At 41.4% G+C, this 20,905-nt stretch overlaps 1 protein-coding gene across 3 annotated transcripts in view; it reads right to left on the bottom strand.

Moving 5' to 3' along the window:
* The window catches only part of Gosr1 (golgi SNAP receptor complex member 1), a 34,831-nt gene extending 14,144 nt beyond the window's left edge, over positions 1 to 20,687 (bottom strand). The window contains exons 1-6 of one of the 3 annotated variants that reach the window (XM_038327032.1): positions 20,615 to 20,687; positions 18,440 to 18,560; positions 13,223 to 13,310; positions 12,856 to 12,963; positions 7,814 to 7,905; positions 6,280 to 6,354 (exon numbers count right to left, since the gene is read on the bottom strand). In XM_038327032.1, coding sequence (XP_038182960.1) covers positions 6,280 to 6,354; positions 7,814 to 7,905; positions 12,856 to 12,963; positions 13,223 to 13,310; positions 18,440 to 18,560; positions 20,615 to 20,645 — 515 coding nt within the window. In that variant the 5' untranslated portion in view covers positions 20,646 to 20,687. Of the gene's footprint in view, positions 1 to 6,279; positions 6,355 to 7,813; positions 7,906 to 12,855; positions 12,964 to 13,222; positions 13,311 to 18,439; positions 18,561 to 20,201; positions 20,392 to 20,614 lie in introns of those variants that run through there. The other 2 variants (XM_038327033.1, XM_038327034.1) reach the window with 2 other exon arrangements.
* Between the last annotated feature and the right edge of the window lie 218 nt (positions 20,688 to 20,905).

Below are 20,905 nucleotides of genomic sequence, written 5' to 3'. Positions count from 1 at the left end.
TTTTAATCAAATAATGCTTTGTACACATTTTCTCTCTGCCTTGGTGTTTTTCCCTGGAGTAATATTTCACACATGCACACACGAAACCAAAGAACATGCACGCATGCACATAAACTGCCTCCTTGTAGCTACATGTGAGTAACAACCAGTAGCGAATATGAACTTAGGAGCAAGGCTGATGTGTAAGCCTGCTGTCCAGACGGTGAGTGTGACTATTAACCAGTCGGCCAGGCTGCCCTGCCAGCAGCCCCAGAGCATGTGACACTCAATAACACTCAAGTCTTTCAACAAAACTACATGAGTTAATGGAGTTCATACACACTCCAGAAAGCTAAGGTCAGATCCTTAAATGTCAGAATTCTACATTACTTCACTCATTGATATAATACCTGACAATTATATAACTTGAATTCTATGATACTTATTAAATAACCTAAAATGCAACCATGTAGAAAAAATTTAGAGACTTATTTTTATTATTTTTAATTATTCTAATTATGTGTGCATATTCATGTGCCTGAATGCAGGTTCCTGTGAAGGCCAGAGGCATTGGTTCTCTTGTAGTTAGTGTTACTGGCTGTTGTGAACTGCCTAATAAGAGTGATTGGGAAATGAAATTCCAGTCTTCTGCAAGAGCAGCATGTACTCTAAACTGCTAAGCCATCTCTCCAGACCCCTAAACACACACACACACACACACACACACACACACACACACACACACACAAAGGGTTGTTTGGTGTAGTCTCTTTCTCTTTTAGTATTTACTTCTCTTGTCTTTTTGGTTGTGAGCTTAGCCTTCAATTTCAATGTCTGAGCTATTTGTACAGACCTACTATTTACGTCTGTTGATCTTACACATGTACTATATGCAGGAAGGACTGGCAAAGTCTCGGCATGCATTATCTTAGCCACCCTGTGCAGTCTAGGCCATCCACATTACTTTGAGGAGCAGCACAGGAACATCAACTCAGAGGACCTGGGCTCAAATCTCTGTGAGTTCCAGACCAGCCAGTACTAACTACCCAGTGAGATTGTCTCAAAAAAGAAAGAAAGAAAGAAGTCTACTGTTGCTATAACTACTAGGTTAGTAGAGTGCTTGCCAAGCATGCATGAAGCTCTGAGTTCAACCCCCAGTATTACATTAAGCTGGGCATGGAAGCACACACCTGCAATCAGCACTTAGTATAGGCAGGAGAAGCTCAAGTTCAAGGTCTTTGACTACAGAGTGGGTTCGAGGCTGGCCTAGGATATACAAGACCTGTCTCAAAACAAATCAAGCCTACCTAAAATATTTCTGCAAAAAACTTTAGAGTATATAAATGACATGGCTGGTAGAATTTAAAATGAAATTAACAATACCAAAACCCTAAACATAACTGAATAATGTCATATGAAAAACAATCAACAATTAAAAGGCAATAAAATATTTCTTCACTCACAGACATGGTTAGACCTAAGGTAACAGATAATGTGTACATTCTCAATGTCTGCTGAGTGGTTAACAGAATGAAAGCAAATGAAAGTTATCAACTAAATACTGTGATCAATCTTATTTAAGTATGACATGCTTTGTATAATGGCACTATATCTGAAAAGTTACTGGGGATAAATTCTTTGGAATTTTAGAATGCTTTTAAAAAAGATTTATCTATCTATCTATCTATCTATCTATCTATCTATCTATCTATCTATCTATCTATTAATTATGTATACAGTGTTCTGTTTGCACGTATGCCTGCAGAAGAGGGCGCCAGATCTCATTACAGATGGTTGTGAGCCACCATGTGGTTGCTGGGAATTGAACTCAGGATCTCTGGAAAAGCAGCCAGTGCTCTTAACCTCTGAGCCATCTCTCCAGAATGCGTTTAACTTTATAAAATGACAACTTTAATGGCATCCATCGTTACATCACACAGCTCTCATTTGATTTTAAAAGTGAAAAACTGAAGAGAAGGCAAGCGATGTGCTTTCAGAGTAACTGGTCTTTCAGTTCTCTATAAAATCAGGCCACGACGGTTCCTTGTTACAACAAATATAAAAATTTAAAGAAACACAAGAAAGAAAGGCAGTGAGGCATGGGACAAACACCAAACAGAGGAAATGTGTGTTGAGTAAAGCTGTACTATTAAACAGTGATGAGACCTCAGCCTCCATTCTCTCCGAGTCTTGTTTCTTCCTCTGTACAGAGGGAGGCTTCTGAGAGACTCACTGAAGAATTTAAATTTCACACTTTTCTCTCTCTGTGTGTGTGGTATACGACTCGTGTGTGCAGACACACGTGTCAGTGGACAAGTGAAGCAGGGAAGGGTATCAGGTGTCTCCTTCTAGCACTCGCTGCCTGTTCCTTTGAGGTAGGGTCTTTCCCTGAACCTGGGCTCATGTTTCCCAGCTAGGCTGGTGTCAGCAAGCTGCAGTGACCCTGGCTGCATGCTCCAGTGAACCGTGGGACCACATCTGACTCATATGTGTAAGGGACTGAATCTAGGTCTTCACAGTTGTGCAGCAAGTGCCTTAACCATAAGCTATCACTCCAGCCCCAGAATTGAACATTTCAAAAGGATTGCACAAGGAACCCACTTTACAAAGCAAAACATAACTAGTTACATTAATATTCCCTATAGTTCTTAAAATTAATTTAATATTTGAGTGTGTATATTAAGTATTCAATAAATATTTAGAGAATAATTAAATGAATAAAATAAGTCTTCTACAGTAGGGTATATATATTCACATTACATTATACATTAAGAAAACAGAACGAACAGTCTTGCTGAGAACCACCAACTCATAGAAGCAGGTGTTAAGCGTTAACAAGCACAATAGGGGCTGGAGAACCAAACATGCTAACAGCAGACTAAGTTTTGCCTTATGAAATTTATACTCAGGGAGGGTCCGATAGGGAAAAGAGAGAAAGAACAAACCATTAGACACTGTCATAAATGCTTCAAGGGAAACAAGAAAGAGGCTTTATGAAGCCATAGCAAGGGGAGGCTGGCTGAGGTAATGGGTAGAACAGCTTCCTAGAGGAGGGACAGGCAAGCACAAACCTAAACTTGTCAACAACCAAGCTCTCTGGAAGAGTAAGAAAACAAGTGGATAAACAAAGGAAAGGCACAAAGAGGATGACGGAAAAGGCCTTGGTATCTGGGAAAGGAGACAGGCCTGTGCGGCAGGTGGACAGCTGCAAGGGAGAAGTGATCTGATGAAGCAACGGAGTGAAGACAGTTAGGAAAGGTGATCCCACATGGAGGGCACTAAGACCTAGGAAAGCTAATTCACCTGAGGAAACGGGGGAGGAAGGAAATATTAAAGTAAAACTTCCTTCAGTAAGTGGATGAGGTGAAAAGGTCCTGCTTACACACACTCCATCTGTTTACAGTCTGTAGTCTAGCAGACAGCAGAAAGTCCAAATGGATGCTAACAGTTGGGTAAGAACTTCTCTGGGGCCCTGAGAATATCACATTCTCTCTGGTAGTTTTCCAACTCCTCTGGCAGCTCACGTTGAGCTGATTATAGTGAGCCACCTACTGGCCCAGGGACATTCAGACTGCTTGCCCTTTGTCTACAAATATCCACACAATTTATAACGGGAAAACTTTACCACAAAGGAACCCCTGAGCTGGATGCACTCACTGGTAAGCCCTACATACCTAAGAAGGAAATACTCTTTCAGAAAACAGGAAGGGGATACATCCCAAGTCACTTAAAAGGGACATTACTCATGATAAAAACCACACAATGACATTTCCAGACTAGAAAACTACATTATATTTCATTAGGATAATGCAAAATTCCTTAAAGTAAGTCTAGCAGTCACAGAAAAGAAATATTTTGTGATCAAGTGGGATTCCAGGAATTCAGTATTGGCTTAATATTTGAAAATAATGTAATTCATCATATTACAGTAATTAAGAAGAAACAATTATTCCCCTCAATAGTTAACTAATTAATTAAAAAACTGAACCCCATTAATGATAAAAAACTATTATCAAGAAGAAGCCTGGAAACAATGACCTCAATGGCAATAAAACAACAATGAACCCTTCTGAACCCTTCCTTACGCTTGGATCCTGAGTAACACTTGCTAATAAGAGAAACTGAGGCTGCTTAGTAAAGTGGCCGAGCTCAGGAAAGATCATGCTACCAGATGTCAAGTGACAGATGCTAACCCCAATGAGGCACAATGATGTGAGCAACAAGGAAACTACAGTCCTAGACAAACCCCTACTTGTATCTGAGTCCATGTTGAGGAAGAGAATAAAACACACAAAGAGGCAGCTCTTTCTTAGAGATCTAAAATCAGTGCAAGAAGGACTGATGAAATCAGACCACCAAGAGAAAGATCGTTACAGTCTGAGTGAGCTCAGACATGAATGCTAAACTCACTGACAGCATTTTGAGGAGAAACAGTATTTGTGGAATCTCCAACCATCTTCTTATATCTATTTTTTTTAATTAGGGGTTGGGGGTGGGGCTGGAGAGATGGTTCAGCAGTTAAGAGCACTGACTGCTCTTCCAGAGGACCTGAGTTCAATTCCCAGCAACCTAATGGTGGGTCACAGCTATCTATAAAGGGATCTGATGCCCTCTTCTGGCATGCAGGTGTATATGCAGATAGAGCACCATATATATATTATATATATATATATATATATTATATATATATATTTTACATATTATTTAAAAAATAATAATTAGGGGATGGAGAGGGCTCAGCAGTTAAGAGCAACCGATATCCTTACAGAGGACTAGAGTTCATTTCCCAGTCCTCACATGGTGGCTCACAATCTTCACTCCAAGTCCACAGGTCCAGCACCCTCTTCTGGCCTCTCTGGGCACCAGGCGTGCATGCAGTACACATACATGGAGGCCAAACAGTCACACACATAAAATTACATTTCTATTTATCCTGTGTGCATCCATGTGTATGTGTGTGTATACAGGTGTCACAGCATACAAGCAGAGGTCAGAGAACAGCTTGTATGAGTTGATTCTTTCCCTCCACCATGCAGGTCTTTGGACTGATCTCATGTCATCAGGCAAGTACCTTTATCCACTGAGCCATTTCTGCAGCCCTGCTTCTATTTTAGGACAAAGTCTCAATATGTTGTTCAGTCTTGTCTCAAATTTATAATCCACACATTTCAATCTCCTATACAGATCTCATTATACTTATTATAACAGAAATATAGTTATTATAGTGTATACACATACACAGTCACAGGGCTAGGGGTGTACTAAGTGATAGTATGCTTGCCCAACAAGCAGAAAAATTCCTGTTCCATCTCTACTAGAAGAGAAAGAAAGCATTAATCATATCCAGCTGTGAAACCTGCAAGCCACAATAAATGACTGGCCCAGCAAGACATGGCCACTGGTGCAACGGTGGCATGAACACCACAGGAGTAACCATCTAATTTCTGAGTGGATTTAAGGCCCACTCCACCAGATGAAATCTGTACCAGCCACCATTATGAGGCTAAGTACTTATGGCTAGATAGATCAGAGGCTATAGGAGAGAATTTATTACTATTATTCTGACAAAAGAACTTAATAATATTAAAATAACTTTTAATGATGTGGCTATATCCATGGATTAAGGCACCCCTCAATCCTCAAAAGAAGTTTCTGCTTGCAGTAGGTGATGATTAAAACAGATCCCAAACTGGCCAAGATGCAGAGAATAAGAGTTTTCAGCCCCAAAGGGATTATATATGCCACACCCCTCTTCCACTGTGAAAGACAGGACAGAAATTGTGAAAGCCAGAGTTGGTTGATGGTGACAAGGAAACAGTGTCTTCTGAATGCAGCAGGGGAGGCACACACGGGAGCTCACACCAGTTGTGACAGATGCACAAGGTCTGTGCAAGCCCAAGTCAGACCAGATGCCAGCACAGTCAGGGGAGTTATCCTTCATCCAATCATTTTCTGCTGAAATCTTGGGAAGCAAATTTTTGTTTGTTTTTTCCATTTGATATTTAATTAGCCTTACTATTCTCTATAAAGCTTCTTCAATAAAAAAGTGGTAAGAGACCACATAAATTATCAGTATTATTATTATGGATACCATTAATAACTTGCAGTAGGGATAACAGCAGCATAGCAGTAGGCAGCAAAGAGCAGAGTAAAATCCTCGAAGGGCATCTTTTAATTAAGATTGATGAGCTGCCACCTATTTCTACTGAACCCACTTGGAGCAGGGAAATTATCACCAGCAAAGCCCTTAATATAATAAATAAGATGTCTTTATAAGCATAGAAAGCAGGTAGTACTCACTTTCGAAGGTGGTCATGTTCTTTCAGAAACAGTTCGGTTCTCCTATTGTTTACTCCAGATCCACTTTTATATGATCTAGAGCAATGTCAAGAAAAGGCAAGAACATTTTAGAAGATACTGTACCATTAGGTTAAGGGACTAACTAACCCAAGTTAGACCGTAATTTCCAACAATCAGTTGGAAATCAATTTCCATTTCTCTTGAAAAATACTACCAGAGATGTAAAAGATACATGTTCCTCCAGTTTAGATTTTGGGGTTTTCTGTTTTTCAAACTAACCCACTCTTTTTGAGGGGGATCCGACTTTTCCTTTGTGTTTGATCTTCTGCATTATTTTCTCCACTATAGACTAATCAGTACACGGCACATGGCACCCTGAGCAAGAGAGCTACTGAAACATTGTCATCCTTCACAGCAGGGTCAGTCCCTCACCACCCAGGCCGAAAGAGCACTGGAACCCAGCTGTGCATGCTTTAGGATTTCCATGTTCATTGTCAGCACAATAAAGTTACAAAAGTGACATTTACTAATACCAATATTATTATTTTCCTGCTTTCCACTAGTAATAAGAATAAAAACCACTTTCTTAGTTTCTTTTTTCCCCTTCCTTCCTTCCTTCCTTCCTTCCTTCCTTCCTTCCTTCCTTCCTTCCTTCCTTCCTTCCTCCCTCTCTCCCTCCTTCCTTTCTTTGGAAGGGTCTCTCTATGTAGCACTGGCTGTCCTGGAAGTCACTCTGTAGAACAGGCTGGCCTTGAACTTACAGAGATCTGTTGGCCTCTGTCTCCCAAGTGCTGAGATTAAATGCGTGTGCCACCACAACTGTCTTTTAAGAACAAATGTTTTAAAAATCCTGAACTGTATCAATGCCTACAAAAAGAGGATCATGGAGCCGGGCGGTGGTGGCGCACGCCTTTAATCCCAGCACTCGGGAGGCAGAAACAGGTGAATCTCTGAGTTCGAGGCCATCCTGGTCTACAAGAGCTAGTTCCAGGAGAGGCTCTAGAAACTACAGGGAAACCCTGTCTTGAAAAAACCAAAAAAAAAAAAAAAAAAAAAAAAACAAAAAAAAAAAAAAAAAAAAGAGGATCATGGGAAGGTATGGGAGAAAAGACCAAGATCATTGTAAAATGCTAAAGGTTCTTAGTTTCATATAAGGCTTTGACTTTTATTAAACCTGGAAACACTTACTCACATACAAGCACATTTCAGAGTTTCAGGGATGTTAACAGCTTTCTGAATATAGAAAGCTAGGGCAACAGAGAAGCGAATGACAGAAAAATGGACAATCATGCCATTCCTGGCATGGGCAGGAAGGGATCATTCAAGCTGGACTTCAGATCAAGGTTGGCAAGGGAAGACTGGGAGGTGGCAAAGTAGATTCAGCCCATATTGTAACAAGGCACAAAGGACAATGGAATGGAAATCAGAAACCACAAAACCTAAATCCTGTTTTGGCTACTTGCTTTATGATTAACCACAGATATAGCCTAAATCCACATAAACATTCTACACGGTAAGAGGAAAGGTAACTTACTCAATGTCTTTCCGTACTGATCCCATCAGATTCTCCCTTTCCCGTACCGCCATAAAGTTTGCTTTGGTTTTATGGAATTCATGTGTATAATCCTGAAATAAATCAACATCCAGTCTCAACACAACTATGGATGAGCTTTTATCCTTCTAAAGTAGCTGTGCACGGTTATCAGGTTACACATTTCAAACACTAAGCACCCTACCATCTGGTACTTGATCACATAAAACTGTAAAGGTAAAACTCTAAGACAAAATGACTTCAAGTAGCGTAGGGTAAAAGAAGGAAGAGATTTTTCTACTTAGTGCTGTACTTAATAAGACATGGTTTATTTTTTTAAACCCTTGCCTCCATCCCCACCTTCCCCTCAGTGCTGGAGATCCAATTCAGGACGCCACAAATGCAAAAATGTTCTACCACTGAACTACACCCTCAGTTCATTGTCAAGTAGTTTATAGTTTTGTCCATTTTCCTATTGTCTCTCTTATTTACATTAATTCTGTGTATATTAAACAGATGAGTCATTTGTTGTAGCTTCTGACATTAGATCTTTCTTAGCTCGTCACTGCTCAGAAATTACAAATTTCATCCAGGCTGTATTCAAAACTTTGATAGTTTTTCTTTCCTCCCTCCTTTCTTATGCTTTTTCTACATTTTAATCTTTGGTGTTGGGGAGGGGAGGAGAGGAGGGAGGGAAAGGAAGAGGGAGATGGAGGAGGGGGGAGAGGGAGGGACAGGAGAGAGGGGAGAGAGAGATTTGCCAGTAAAACACTATCTGATCCCTGCTAGGCTGTAAAAAGCTAGGTTTTGATAGTGTAGCCTGTAATCCCAGCAGTAAGGAGGCAGAGAAGAGAAGAGCCCTTAGGCTCACTGGCCAGTCATCCTAGCCAAACTGACAGGCCCCTAAAAACCTAAAGAACAACTACTAAGGAACAATTAACTAACAAAGGTTGACCACTGACCTACACACACACATGCACCTATCTTCAGAAATTTTTTATATTTTATGCATGCATGTTTGTGTGTGGTGCATGTGTGCAGGTCAGAGGACATCTTGTTGCAGGTGTTAGTTCTCTCCCTCCACTGTGTGGTGACCCAAGACTGAACTCAGGGTGTCAGGCTTGGCAGCAAGTGCCTTTACCCATAAAGTCACTTGGTTGGCCCCTAGAAACAAACTATCAATTATCCTCGTTTTAAACAGGCCTTAACATGTGGTAGAATCAAATGATCATCTTCACTTTCAGAACTGTATTAAGCTTTATTCCTGGTTATTCTTGGGATTCTAAATGAACCCTGGTATCATCTCGCCATTCTAAAGTAAGTAAAGGACATCTGGCTTGGCTGGTGTGCACCCGCCATCCCAGTGCTTATGAGGTGGGACAAGATCAGGAATTCAAGGACAGTTCGTGCTAAAAGAAACTCTGTCTCAAAATAAAACCAATTAATTAAAAAAAAGAAAGAAAGAAAATAAAGAGCTATATGGACACACACCTGTAATGTCAGCATTTGGAGGCTGAGGCAGGAGGACTGAAAGTCAGGGGCAAGTCTAGACTACAAAGCTAGAACATAGAGACTGCCCCAAACAAAAAACCACTCCCCATGTACTTCTTTACATGTGTATGTAAGGTTGTTTAATTTACCCCACAAGAGGGCTTTGAACTCCTGATCCTCTTGTCTCTACCTCCCAAGTACTGGAAATACAAGTGTACACCATCACACCTGGCGCGCTCTCTCTCTCTCTCTCTCTCTCTCTCTCTCTCTCTCTCTCTCTCTCTCTCTCTCTCTCACACACACACACACACTCACACACACACACACACAGAGAAAGAGAGAGAGACAGAGACAGAGACAGAGAGTTCATTTTCTGGGGCTCACAACTGAATAAGGGCCTCATTTATACTATTACTGTGCTGTTCCTGGCTCCCAAGCCCCTTTCATTATATTTTCTAATAGGTCATTGTTTATACAGAGGATAATGGCTTGCTTTATATATATCATCTTTACTGAATTTGTTTCTAATTTTTTTTTTGTTTGTTTGTTTTTCGAGACAGGGTTTCTCTGTGGCTTTGGAGCCTGTCCTGGAACTAGGTCTGTAGACCAGGCTGGTCTAGGTCTGTAGACCAGGCTGGTCTCTAACTCACAGAGATCCATCTGCCTCTGCCTCCCGAGTACTGGGATTAAAGGCGTGCACCACCAACGCCCGGCTCTAACTTTCTTGGTATATCAGACATATACGGTCTTATCATGCTACATATTAGGAATTTTGCCTCTTCCTTTCAAATATTTATCTCTCAGGATTTTACTAACTGCATAAACAACTCCAAAGCAAGTCAGACATTTATGGTAGTTATAAGCACCCTTTTCTTCCTTTCTTCCTTCCTTATTTCTTTCTTTTTTTGAGTCAGGATCTAATTTAGTCTACTTCAGCCTTTACGTTATGACTCTCCTGCCTCTTCCTTCTAAGTGCCGGCACTATAGCCCTGTACCAGCACATCTAGTTCTATGTAGAGCTGGGAACTGAACTCATGGATTGTGTATAACAGGCAAACATTCTGCCACCTAAGCTGTATTCCCAGCTCCCCCCCCCCTTTTTTTTGTTTTTCGAGACAGGGTTTCTCTGTGACTTTGGGGTCCCCTTTTCTTTAGTAAGAATGCTTTCAGTGTTTTATCATTGGTCATAATCCTAGTTCTCAACCTGACATTCATATTTTTGCATTAGGCAAATTATTTTTAGTCCTTCTTTATGTGTGTTTGTGAATGCATGTGTGGTAGTTGAAAAAAAGCGAGTGGCCTTGTTGGAATAGGTATGATCTTGTTGGAGGAAGTGTCACTGTAGAGGCAGGCTATGAGGTCTCATATATGTTTAAGCCATGCCCAGTGAGACAGATCATTTCCTGTTGCCTCTGCAAGACGCAGAACTCAAAACTATCTCTCCAGCACCATGTTTGCCTGCATGCCGTCCTGTCCTACCATGATGATAATGGACTAAATCTCTGAACCCTAAGTGAGTCACCCCAATTAAATATTTTTCCCCTTTATAAGAGTTGCTGTGGGGCTGGTGAGATAGCTCAGCGGTTAAGAGCATTGCCTGCTCTTCCAAAGTTCCTGAGTTCAATTCCCAGCAACCACATGGTGGCTCACAACCATCTGTAATGAGGTCTGGTGCCCTCTTCTGGCCTCAGGCATACACACAGACAGAACATTGTATACATAATAAATAAATAAATATTTTTAAAAAAAGAGTTGCTGTGATCATGGTGTCTCTTCATAGCAAATAAAAACCCTAACTAAATTGGGTGGTGGTGGCGCACGCCTTTAATCCTAGCACTCGGGAGGCAGAGGCAGGCAGATCTCTGTGAGTTCGAGGCCAGATTGGTCTAAAAGTTTCCAGGACAGGCTCCAAAGCTACAGAGAAACCCTGTCTTGAAAAACAAAACAAAAGAAAAGAAAAACAACAACAAAAATAAACCCTATCTAAAGCAGCGAAGGTGCACACTTGCACCTCTGGAGACTAAACTTGGGGCCTTGTGCATGCTAATCACAAATTCTACCACTGAATTATAATTCTAATCCTTTTTTTTTGTTGTTTTGTTTTGTTTTCTTCCCCTCTCCCCCTTAAGAGAGGGTCTCACTATGTAGCCCTGGCTAGCCTGGAACTCACTACATAGATCAGGTTGACTTTCAACTTGTGGCAATCCACCTGCCTCTGCTTCATAGGTGCTGGGATTATAGCTATGTGCCACCGTACTCAGATTCCTATTTGTGGACCAGCAAGATGGCTTAGTGGGTAAGGGCACAACTGCCAAGCTTGATGGTCTGAGTTCAACCCCGAGAGCTCACATGATGGAAAACTAGAACTGACTCCTGCAAATTGTCCTCTGACCACCACACATGCACCATAACACATGCACTGTGACACACGCGCATGTACACACACACACAAATAAATAATAAATGCAGGAAAGGAAATTTTCAAAAAGCGATTCCTATTTTTCTTTGTGTGTGTGTGTGTGTGTGTGTGTATACATGCACATGTTTATGTTTCCTATACACATGTATGCAGAGGCCAGAAATGAATGTGGGTATCTTCTTCTACTGCTCTCCTGTCTTGGCTTCAAGAGTTGGCAGCAAGTTCATAGGATCATCTGTGTCCATCTCCCACGGTGCTGGGAGTCAGAAATACATGTGGCCATGCCTGGCTTGTATACAGGTCCTAGGGATGTGAACTCAGATCCTCTTGCTTTCATAGCAAGCACTCTGATCAACCAGCCATCTCGCCAGGCTCTGACTACTGCCGCTGTCGCCACCGCCACCACCTTCAGACATGGCCTCACTCCACAGTCTTGGCTGACCTGGAACTCATTACGTAGACCAGGTTGGCCTTGAACTCACTGAACTGTAAGTGAGTCACCCCACTGCCTCTGATTCCTGAGTACCAGGACTTAAAGGTATATACCAATTTTTAAAGAGTCTAAATGGGCTGGAGAATTGGCTCATTGGTTAAGAGCCTGGGAGCTCTTCCAGAGGACCTGGATTCAATTCTCAGCACCCACAGAGCAGCTCATAACTCTCTTTAACCCCAGTTCCAGAGGATCTGGCACCCTCACAGACATACATGCAGGCAAAATACAAATGCACATAAAATAAAAATAAATAAATTATTAAAAAGTTTTTAAATTATAAAGGTTGATTACTTTTCTCAGTAATAAAAAAGTTTGCCACCGGGTGGTGGTGGCACATGCCTTTAATCTCTATACTTGGGAGCCAGAGGCAGGCAGATCTCTGTGAGTCTGAGGCCAGCTTGGTCTACAGAGTGAGTTACAGGACAGCCAGGGCTATTATACAGAGAAACCCTGTCTTGAAAAACCAAAAAATTAAAAAATAAAAATAAAAACTTTGCCTTCTAATTTGCACTTCTGTATTATAATACCACATAATCTTTAAACATTTACTGTGTTTTGTTATACTTTTGATATTCTAAACAGAGTTAACTATCCGTCTCCCATGTTACCTTGATAACATAAATGTTTTGCCCAACACATCACCTGTAGAATGTCTCTATGTCGCTGCAACGTATGCATCAGTGCTGCGTTCAATGAGGGGACCCCTGCACTGTTGGTATATTCTGCCATTTTATCGTTTACGCCTGTAAGCTAGGAAGAAAAGGAGAAAATATTTTAAAACACACTAAAAACAACTCAAGTAAATTATCTGCCTATATGTCCTCTTAGCTGACAGTAAACAAGGTAAGACTCAGTCAGCATTTCCCACAAACAGCACATGCTACCATCTGGACGGCTGCCACTAAAATTCAAGTGGTTGGAGGAAGAACACACCTTGAATGAATGGATAGTTTCAATAAACAACATATCCAACAAATGGCAAACTAGTTGTTTACCCAAAAGCACTTACTCTTGCCAAAAGCTGTTCAATTTCAATTGCCATCGTCTCAAACATTCTGTCTTGACTTGATCCATTTAAGAGGGGTGTTGTGTCTGAACTAAAGAGAAGTTTAATTTAAAAATCCATTACTTAGTGTTTAAAACAGCCTTAAAATAAGACAGTAATTTTTCTTCAAGAGGTCAAATGAACCCTGAAACATTTCTTCTACTTCTTTAAAGATTATGCTTTTACGGCCAGCAAGATGACTCTGTGGCTAAAGGTGCCTGCAGCCAGCCTGATGCCCTGAGTTCAGTTCCTGGAATCCACATGGTAAGAGAGACCTGACTCCTCCATATTTGTCCCCTGCCAGTGCACACTCTAGCCCCTCTACATAAATAAATGCAATTTTATTTTTTTTTTTTTTTCTTTTTTGGTTTTTCGAGACAGGGTTTCTCTGTAGCTTTAGAGCCTGTCCTGGAACTAACTCTTGTAGACCAGGCTGGTCTCGAACTCACAGAGATCCGCCTGCCTCTGCCTCCCGAGTGCTGGGATTAAAGGCGTGCGCCACCGCCGCCCGGCAATAAATGCAATTTTAAAAAATTTAACTATGATTTACTTTTCTTTTTAAAAGTATGCCACATGTCCTAAAATACTAAATACAGTACAAAATATAAATGACTATAAAGACATTTCGAATACTATGTACTATTTCCCAAATGATAGAAAACAGTCTAAGCAACTAAAATTCTGACTCTGAAATAACAAATAACGGGAAAGAAGCCAAAAACTCCTTTAAATAGTGAAGAAAAAAATGGATTATAGAACCCATTTGGGGCCTGTGAAAAATAACCTTTAGCTTTTCTCCAAAATTATAGTTTCTTTTCTTATGCCTTTAAATTCTCTCTTCCTCTTGAGACTCTGACTAAGAAATATAGTGAGGTTTGAGATTCAAATGACCTGGTTAGACACGCAGTTATTGAGGAGTCAGGAGAGGGCACGCAGGCCGACAGAGCCCCAGGCCTCCACATCTCCCATGGCATGCATTCACCTCAGGCTATTTCACAGGAGCGTCTTTAGCGCCTTTTGGTATCACAACAGTCAGAAATCCGACTCTTCTGCAGATGAAAGATGTTTGACAGACTCCAATTTTAAAATCCTATATCCTGAGAGTTTCACTTACCTCCCTGAAAAACCAGTCCCTTTTATCAGAAGCCCACATATGCACCTTACTACAGACGAGTTATTCTTCACATAAATAAAATGGATTACATTCTCCACCCTTTGTGAAGACGTTTTCCTGCCCTTGTCTAGCATTCGGATGTGCTGGCTCAAAGACCACATCATCAATTCATCGTCAAAAAGAACCTTAGCCGCCACTGCTCCCCGATTCACGTTCACAACAAAAGCAATCAGTGAAATAGCCAAAAAAATAGCTAATAAAAACTTTTTAGCCAGTGATGGTGGCACATGCCTTTAATCCCAGCACTGGAAGGTGAAGGCAGGCCAATCTCTGTGAATTTGAGGCCAGCCTGGTCTACAGAGCAAGTTCCAGGACAGGATCCAAAGCTACAGAGAAACCCTGTCTCGAAAAACCAAAAAGGAAAAAAAAAAAAAGAAGAAGAATTTTAAAAAAGATTGTTTATTTTACATTATTTATGGGTACATTTGTGTGCCTACGTGAGTCATGTGCATGTAGGAGCCAGAAGAGGGCATCAGATTTCCTGGACGTGGAATTACAGGCAGTTGTGAGCATGCCATGTAGTTGCTGAGCGTCAAGCCTGGGTGCTCTGCAAGAGCAGTAAAGAGTGCACAGCGGCTGAGCATCTGTCCAGCCCCAGACGGTCATTTCTTAATGACAGAGGCTTGCTTTGTATACACAGGCCAAGCTAGCCTGGAACTTGTGATCTTTCTGCTCTATTCTCTAAGTGCTGGGATTATGCCTGGCTTTAATAAGGATTTTTATTTTAGACGTTTAACTAGGTCTATAAACATTATTTGTTCTATAAACATTCCCATTTATATACCTTGCAACATGACATAAAAATACCTAGTTCTTAGTCAGGCATGGTGGCATACATCTGTAATTCCAGCACTTGGGAGGCCAAGGCAGGAAGGTGATAGGGTTGAGTCCAGCTTGGGCTACACAGAGATAAAGGGGTGGTGTGGAGGTTGGGATCATTTCTTTACTGTGCCACAGCTAAGACAAGGTTGTGAAGGTTTCTCCTAGAATGTGCAACCACCAAAAAGCTGTTTCTCACTGATATAAACCCTCCCCTACCACATACATTTAAAAGAACAGTGGGCCCATAGACATCAGGGAAGGAAACTGCCTCTGCCTTTTTTATGGTCACATGCCTAACACCTGGCAAATGGTGACTGTTTACTGTTCTTTAAATATTTGTTGAATGAATGAGTAACAGGGCAATCTCTACTACTGGATATTCCATATTCATCATTCTTAGGACAGTAGAGAAGTCCAGGGAAATGGTCAAAACCTTGTTCTCTACAATATTAGGATTCAGTTAAATCTAATTCACTTGATAATGTGTGATGATCCACAGACCTTCTGATTCTCAACATACAGAAAAACAAAGCAAAAAACAAACAAACAAAATAATCCAAGACTCCCCAAAACAATAATAAGAACAAACAAAACCCAAGATTCGTGAAAGAAAAGTTCTGGTGATTGCTGACTTTATTCATGTGGCATGCTTCCCATCTGGGCATCAAACCAAAGCCTCGGCATGCACAGTCGATCTTTAGTTTCCAGTGCTGGGGGTTACAGGCAGGGCCTCACACCCACCAGGCAAGAGCCCTGCCACAGAGCTCCAGCCTCAGACTGTGTCCTCACAACCCCAGGTTCTCTGGCGAAAGCACAATCAATCCCAGTCTGTAGCTGAACTCAGAATGTTTCTTTTAAAGGGAATCCAAGCAGAGACACAGAAAAGCACCCTGTAATAGTACTTCCTGACAGACTTGAGTTTTCAAATTGTATACTCATTGGCAAAACCAACACATGCTTTAAATCTGGGAAAAAGCTTTCTGAACAAAAATTTATTTATTGAAAAAAAAAAATCGTCACTCTCCTTACTTGGTGAGTGAATGTGCAAAGCAATGTCATGCACTGGAGTCCATGGGCATGCTCCTAACATTTTTAGGTCCCAAAGTCAACACACCAGCCTTGTTAACTTTGCAGGCCATGTCCTTATGAAAGACGAACACCACTTAGGCTGCAACAGTGAAAAGGGCTTTTGCTGGAATGTGTTCAATACGTAGCTTTTAGAATGTGGGTTGTTGAGAGAGAAGGTTTAAGGCAGATTCAAGCTCAGTTTTGTTGTTTTCATTACTGGTTAAAAAAAAATCCATCCTCCACTAATCTTTGGAAACTACAGAACTAAGAGTTGACAGCTCTGCTATCAACGCTATCACTGTTAGGGTATATACATAACTATGATGTGGGTGGAAATATCCACAGCAGTATTTTTACAAGGCTCTGAAACACAACTTGCAATACGGTGATTACTCTATGTCAGCTATTAAAATTATTAACTAGCAAATCTTAGAAATGTCCATCAGCCAGGCAGTGGTAGCACACACCTTTAATCTCAGCACTTGGGAGGCAGAGGCAGGTGGATCTCTGTGGCTTTGAGGCCAGCCTGGTCTACACAGAGAGTTCCAGGACTGGCTGTAAAGCTACACAGAGAAACTCTTGTCTCAAAAAAACAAAAAACAAAATAAAACAAAAAAACAAAAAGAAAGAAAAAGAAAAGAAATGTCCATCAAATTGCTAAATCCTAATGTAGCTGTTAATATATATAGCAAATGAAGACAGTAGAGTTAAATACATTCACAACTGAACCTCAAAGACAATGTTACATAAAAAAACAAACTTCAAAATAGCTTTTGTAAGATACTATGAAATGCCTAGGAATACTAAGATATGTAACAAAAATAGCTGGGCGGTGGTGGCGCACGCCTTTAATTCCAGCACTCGGGAGGCAGAGGCAGGTGGATCTCTGTGAGTTCGAGACCAGCCTGGTCTACAAGAGCTAGTTCCAGGACAGGCTCCAAAGCCACAGAGAAACCCTGTCTTGAAAAAACCAAAAAAAAAAAAAATAATAAATAATATTTATGCACAAATAGGAAGACAATGTGGTATATTTCACTTAAATCTGCAATGACTATTTCTCAAAAAGAAAAAAAATAGGTTAGTCCTTATATCTCTCTAAGCATCTCAAACATTTCCTGATTTTTTTTCTTTTTAAACAAGTAATCACTTTAAGTGATCACTTAAAATACGAATAAATTTTTCTTAAGTTGTAATATGCTAGTTTCTCAAAAGAAAAAAAAATAGAAACATTAAAACTAGCTCCCAGGATTAATTGTGAGGGTCCTGCATTAGATTCATTCTAATACAATAAATACCGGGAAAACAGTTTGTATGTTTTGCATTTAGGTAACTCCTCAGTTCCACTGAGAAATTAGAAAACAGGGGCTGGAGAGATGGCTCAGCGGTTAAGCCTGCTCTTCCAAAGGTCCTGAGTTCAATTCCCAGCAACCACAGGGTGGCTCACAATCATCTGTAATGGGGTCTGGTGCCCTCTTCTGGCCTGCAGGCACACGCACAGACAGAATATTGTATACATAATAAATAAATAAATATTAAAAAAAAAGAAGAAAAAAAATCAGCCAGGTGGTGGTGGAACACTCCTTTAATCTCAGTATTGGGGAGGCAGAGGCAGGCAGATCTGTGAGTTCGAGGCCAGCTTGATCTACAGAGTAAGTTCCAGGACAGCCAGGACTACACAAGAAACCTTGTCTTGAAAAACAAAAGCAAACAAAAGCAAAATAAAATCTTTGTGGGAAAATCAGACATTTCTGTGGACTGAGACTGAAACTTCTTTGGATTTGTCATGGAGCCCACAGTGAGTGTGCAATCATGTGTCTCCTATCTTGGCCTCCAAGTGCTGTGGTAACAGGTTTACAGGCCTGGCATCAAAACAATCATTAATATAAACTCATTTTTAAACTCTAGAAGTTTTTTTCTGAGCTATCACAATCTTTGTCTAAAACCCTGACCTAATGTTGTTTCAAGAATTAGAATTTTTATAAAACAACCCCACACACAAAAGATAATAACAAGAAATTAAAACATCAACAATTCCCCAGCAGACCAGGTGACAGAGCTGTATCTCAGTTACTCTAAAAGCATCAATCTAGTTGAAGGTAAAGAGAAGCCGGTAGTACCTATACCTATCGCGTCCTCCATCCCGGGCGCTGGTGTGACTGTAACTCGTGCACAGTTTGCTGAAGGAAACTAGTTTCAGGTCAAGTTCATTTTCCAGCTGTCGAGCTTGTTTCCTGAGATCTTCAAGGAAATTATAAAAACAAATCATTTTCTTCCACCAACAGACATTAAAAAATCGGCAAGACTATTTTGGAGAAAGCCAACTATCATGTATGGAATCTCTGATCTACTTCCTGGAAACTGAGGACTTACCCAAGAAAGTAAAATTAGTCCCGTAGTTAAGCTTCAGATAGGATCACTAAGGGAAGCAGCGGTGGGAGACACACAACCTGCCACCAAACAATGCCCTGACATACCTGAGATTACTTTTACAGCAATAACCCAAAGTTGTAACTTGAAGGAAAACAAGAAGAGAATATAAAGCCCCGAAGAAATAAAATGGTTTATGGCACCAGATCAATTCACCAGCTAAACTGTATAAGACGCCTGCATTCATTTCCAAAGAATTTTCTTTTTACGTTTCACAGCTCTGTTAGGACTTTGGGATTCTTTTCATACAGGTAAAATACCTTAACGATTAAAACACAAAGAAGAGCAAATCAACGAAAAAATTAAAAATTGCTCTTCAAAAACCACTGGGGTGGGGGGAATAGAGGTTAAAAATGATGCACCATGAACAGGGCAAAATACAAATGTAACAGGTGTTTTATAAGCATGTGTCTTAAAAGTAGAAGCAAACAGACAAACAGGTGTACGAGCCTGGCTTCTAACAGGCTGGCTAAAAGAAGCCATACCTGGAAACTCCTAGACATAGCTGAGTGTTCAGGACTGAAATACAGGCAGGGATAATGTGAGAATGTCTCAGGACAAAAGAACTCGGAGGCAATGAAAGGCAGGAAGCGGAATTGGATGATGGAGTAATCCACCCAGAGACCAAATCCCACTTGGAATGCCAGCTCGGTCCCCTACTGCCTTTGAGATTAACTGACGATTCAGTTCATCTAAAAACTTTAGCTGTTTTTAAACCTCTACCTCCAGGGTTTTCTATACATGTGTAAAGCATCTGGCACAAGGTATACTGCCAATAGCGGCTTGCTCTAATGATTACAACACAGTGATTCATAGCCTAATGACTATCAAAGATACCAGCAGCCACTTATACATAATTTAAAGATAAATTTTAGCTACGGTAGGGCATTTTAAAATACGTTTAAGCTCTGAGCATGTTTCTCTGTAACTCTCGCTAATTTTTGTCTAATGGGAACACCAAGTTAGAAAGCCATTTGAAAATATGGCAGACAGGAACTAAAATTCAGGTCCCTCACATCAAATGGTGATGATGACAATGCCATTACTTTTGCAGGGCTTTATTTGCTCACAAAGAGGAAGGAAATAGGTTTTTTTTTTAAAAAAAAAGTAAAGCAGCAAACAGTTTAAAATGAAAAGGTGAGCCCATTCTTCTGAATCTTTGTGCTCGTCGTGGTCTAGGAATGTTTTAGATGCATCCACTTGACCTAGAGCAGATTTTCAGGAATTAAATAACATCCTGGATGATCTCTTGGCGGGAGGATAGCAAATGTATCAATTAGAATCCTTGATCATTTTAACAAAACTCATCTTGGACTCCAGAACAGACGGTAGTTATTTTCAGCATTCTGTCACCCAATCTTCGATGAAGTCTCGTTCTTAAATTGCCAATAGGGGTCCAGGAGGAGACATTTCACGGCCAATGTCTGGGAGCCCCCCAAGGCCGGGACTCACAAGCTCCTCCCTCACTCCTAGTTTTCTGACAGTGGCCGCAACTCCAAGGCTCTGACTACTCGTCTTCCGGGCTCTGGAGCTTCTGGCTCAGCACTCGTCTCCTCGCAAGAGTTCGTCCCCAAAGTCCCATCGCAGAGTCTCACCACCCCTCCGACAGGTCCACCCGGAGCTCCGGGCGCCTCTTCCTTTCCATCCCGGCTCCCTCCACTCGGCCCAACCCCTTCCCAGATCCGGTTCACTCCGCCCCAGCCCCTTCCTCAAGTTCCCAGGCCCGGGGCTCCTCTCGGACAACGTCATCCCGCAGTGAGGCCGTTCCTGAGGTCTGTCTCTTCCCTCTGCTGTCTCCCTCAAGACCCAGCCTCACTCTGTTCCCTCAGCGCCTGGCGGGACCCACCCGGAGGCCTTGCCCTCACCTTCCCAGTAATTGCTGGTTCCCGCCGCCATCTTTGTTGCCCAACGTCAGCCGGGACAGGAGAGTAGAGGCGTGGCGGGCCAGAGAGTCACCTCCACGCCTTCTTCCAGCCAGAGCGCCAGGGCTGATGGGATACGCAAGTCTCCGCAGATACTGCCACCTGGTGGACGGTTTGCTGTTTTACAGCTTTAAGTGACACGGTTGAAAACTTGGGTTTAGCTTGTGACGTTGCCTGAAAGTCTCTGTTCTGGGTGTTCCTACCATCTTTCTGCAGCCTCAGTCTGCGATCGTT

Source organism: Arvicola amphibius, chromosome 4 (genome assembly GCF_903992535.2).
Source record: "Arvicola amphibius chromosome 4, mArvAmp1.2, whole genome shotgun sequence".
In the NCBI taxonomy this organism is placed as follows: Eukaryota; Metazoa; Chordata; class Mammalia; order Rodentia; family Cricetidae; genus Arvicola; species Arvicola amphibius.
Note: the sequence above shows the minus strand (reverse complement) of the source record. Positions and strands in the feature narration are given on the sequence as shown.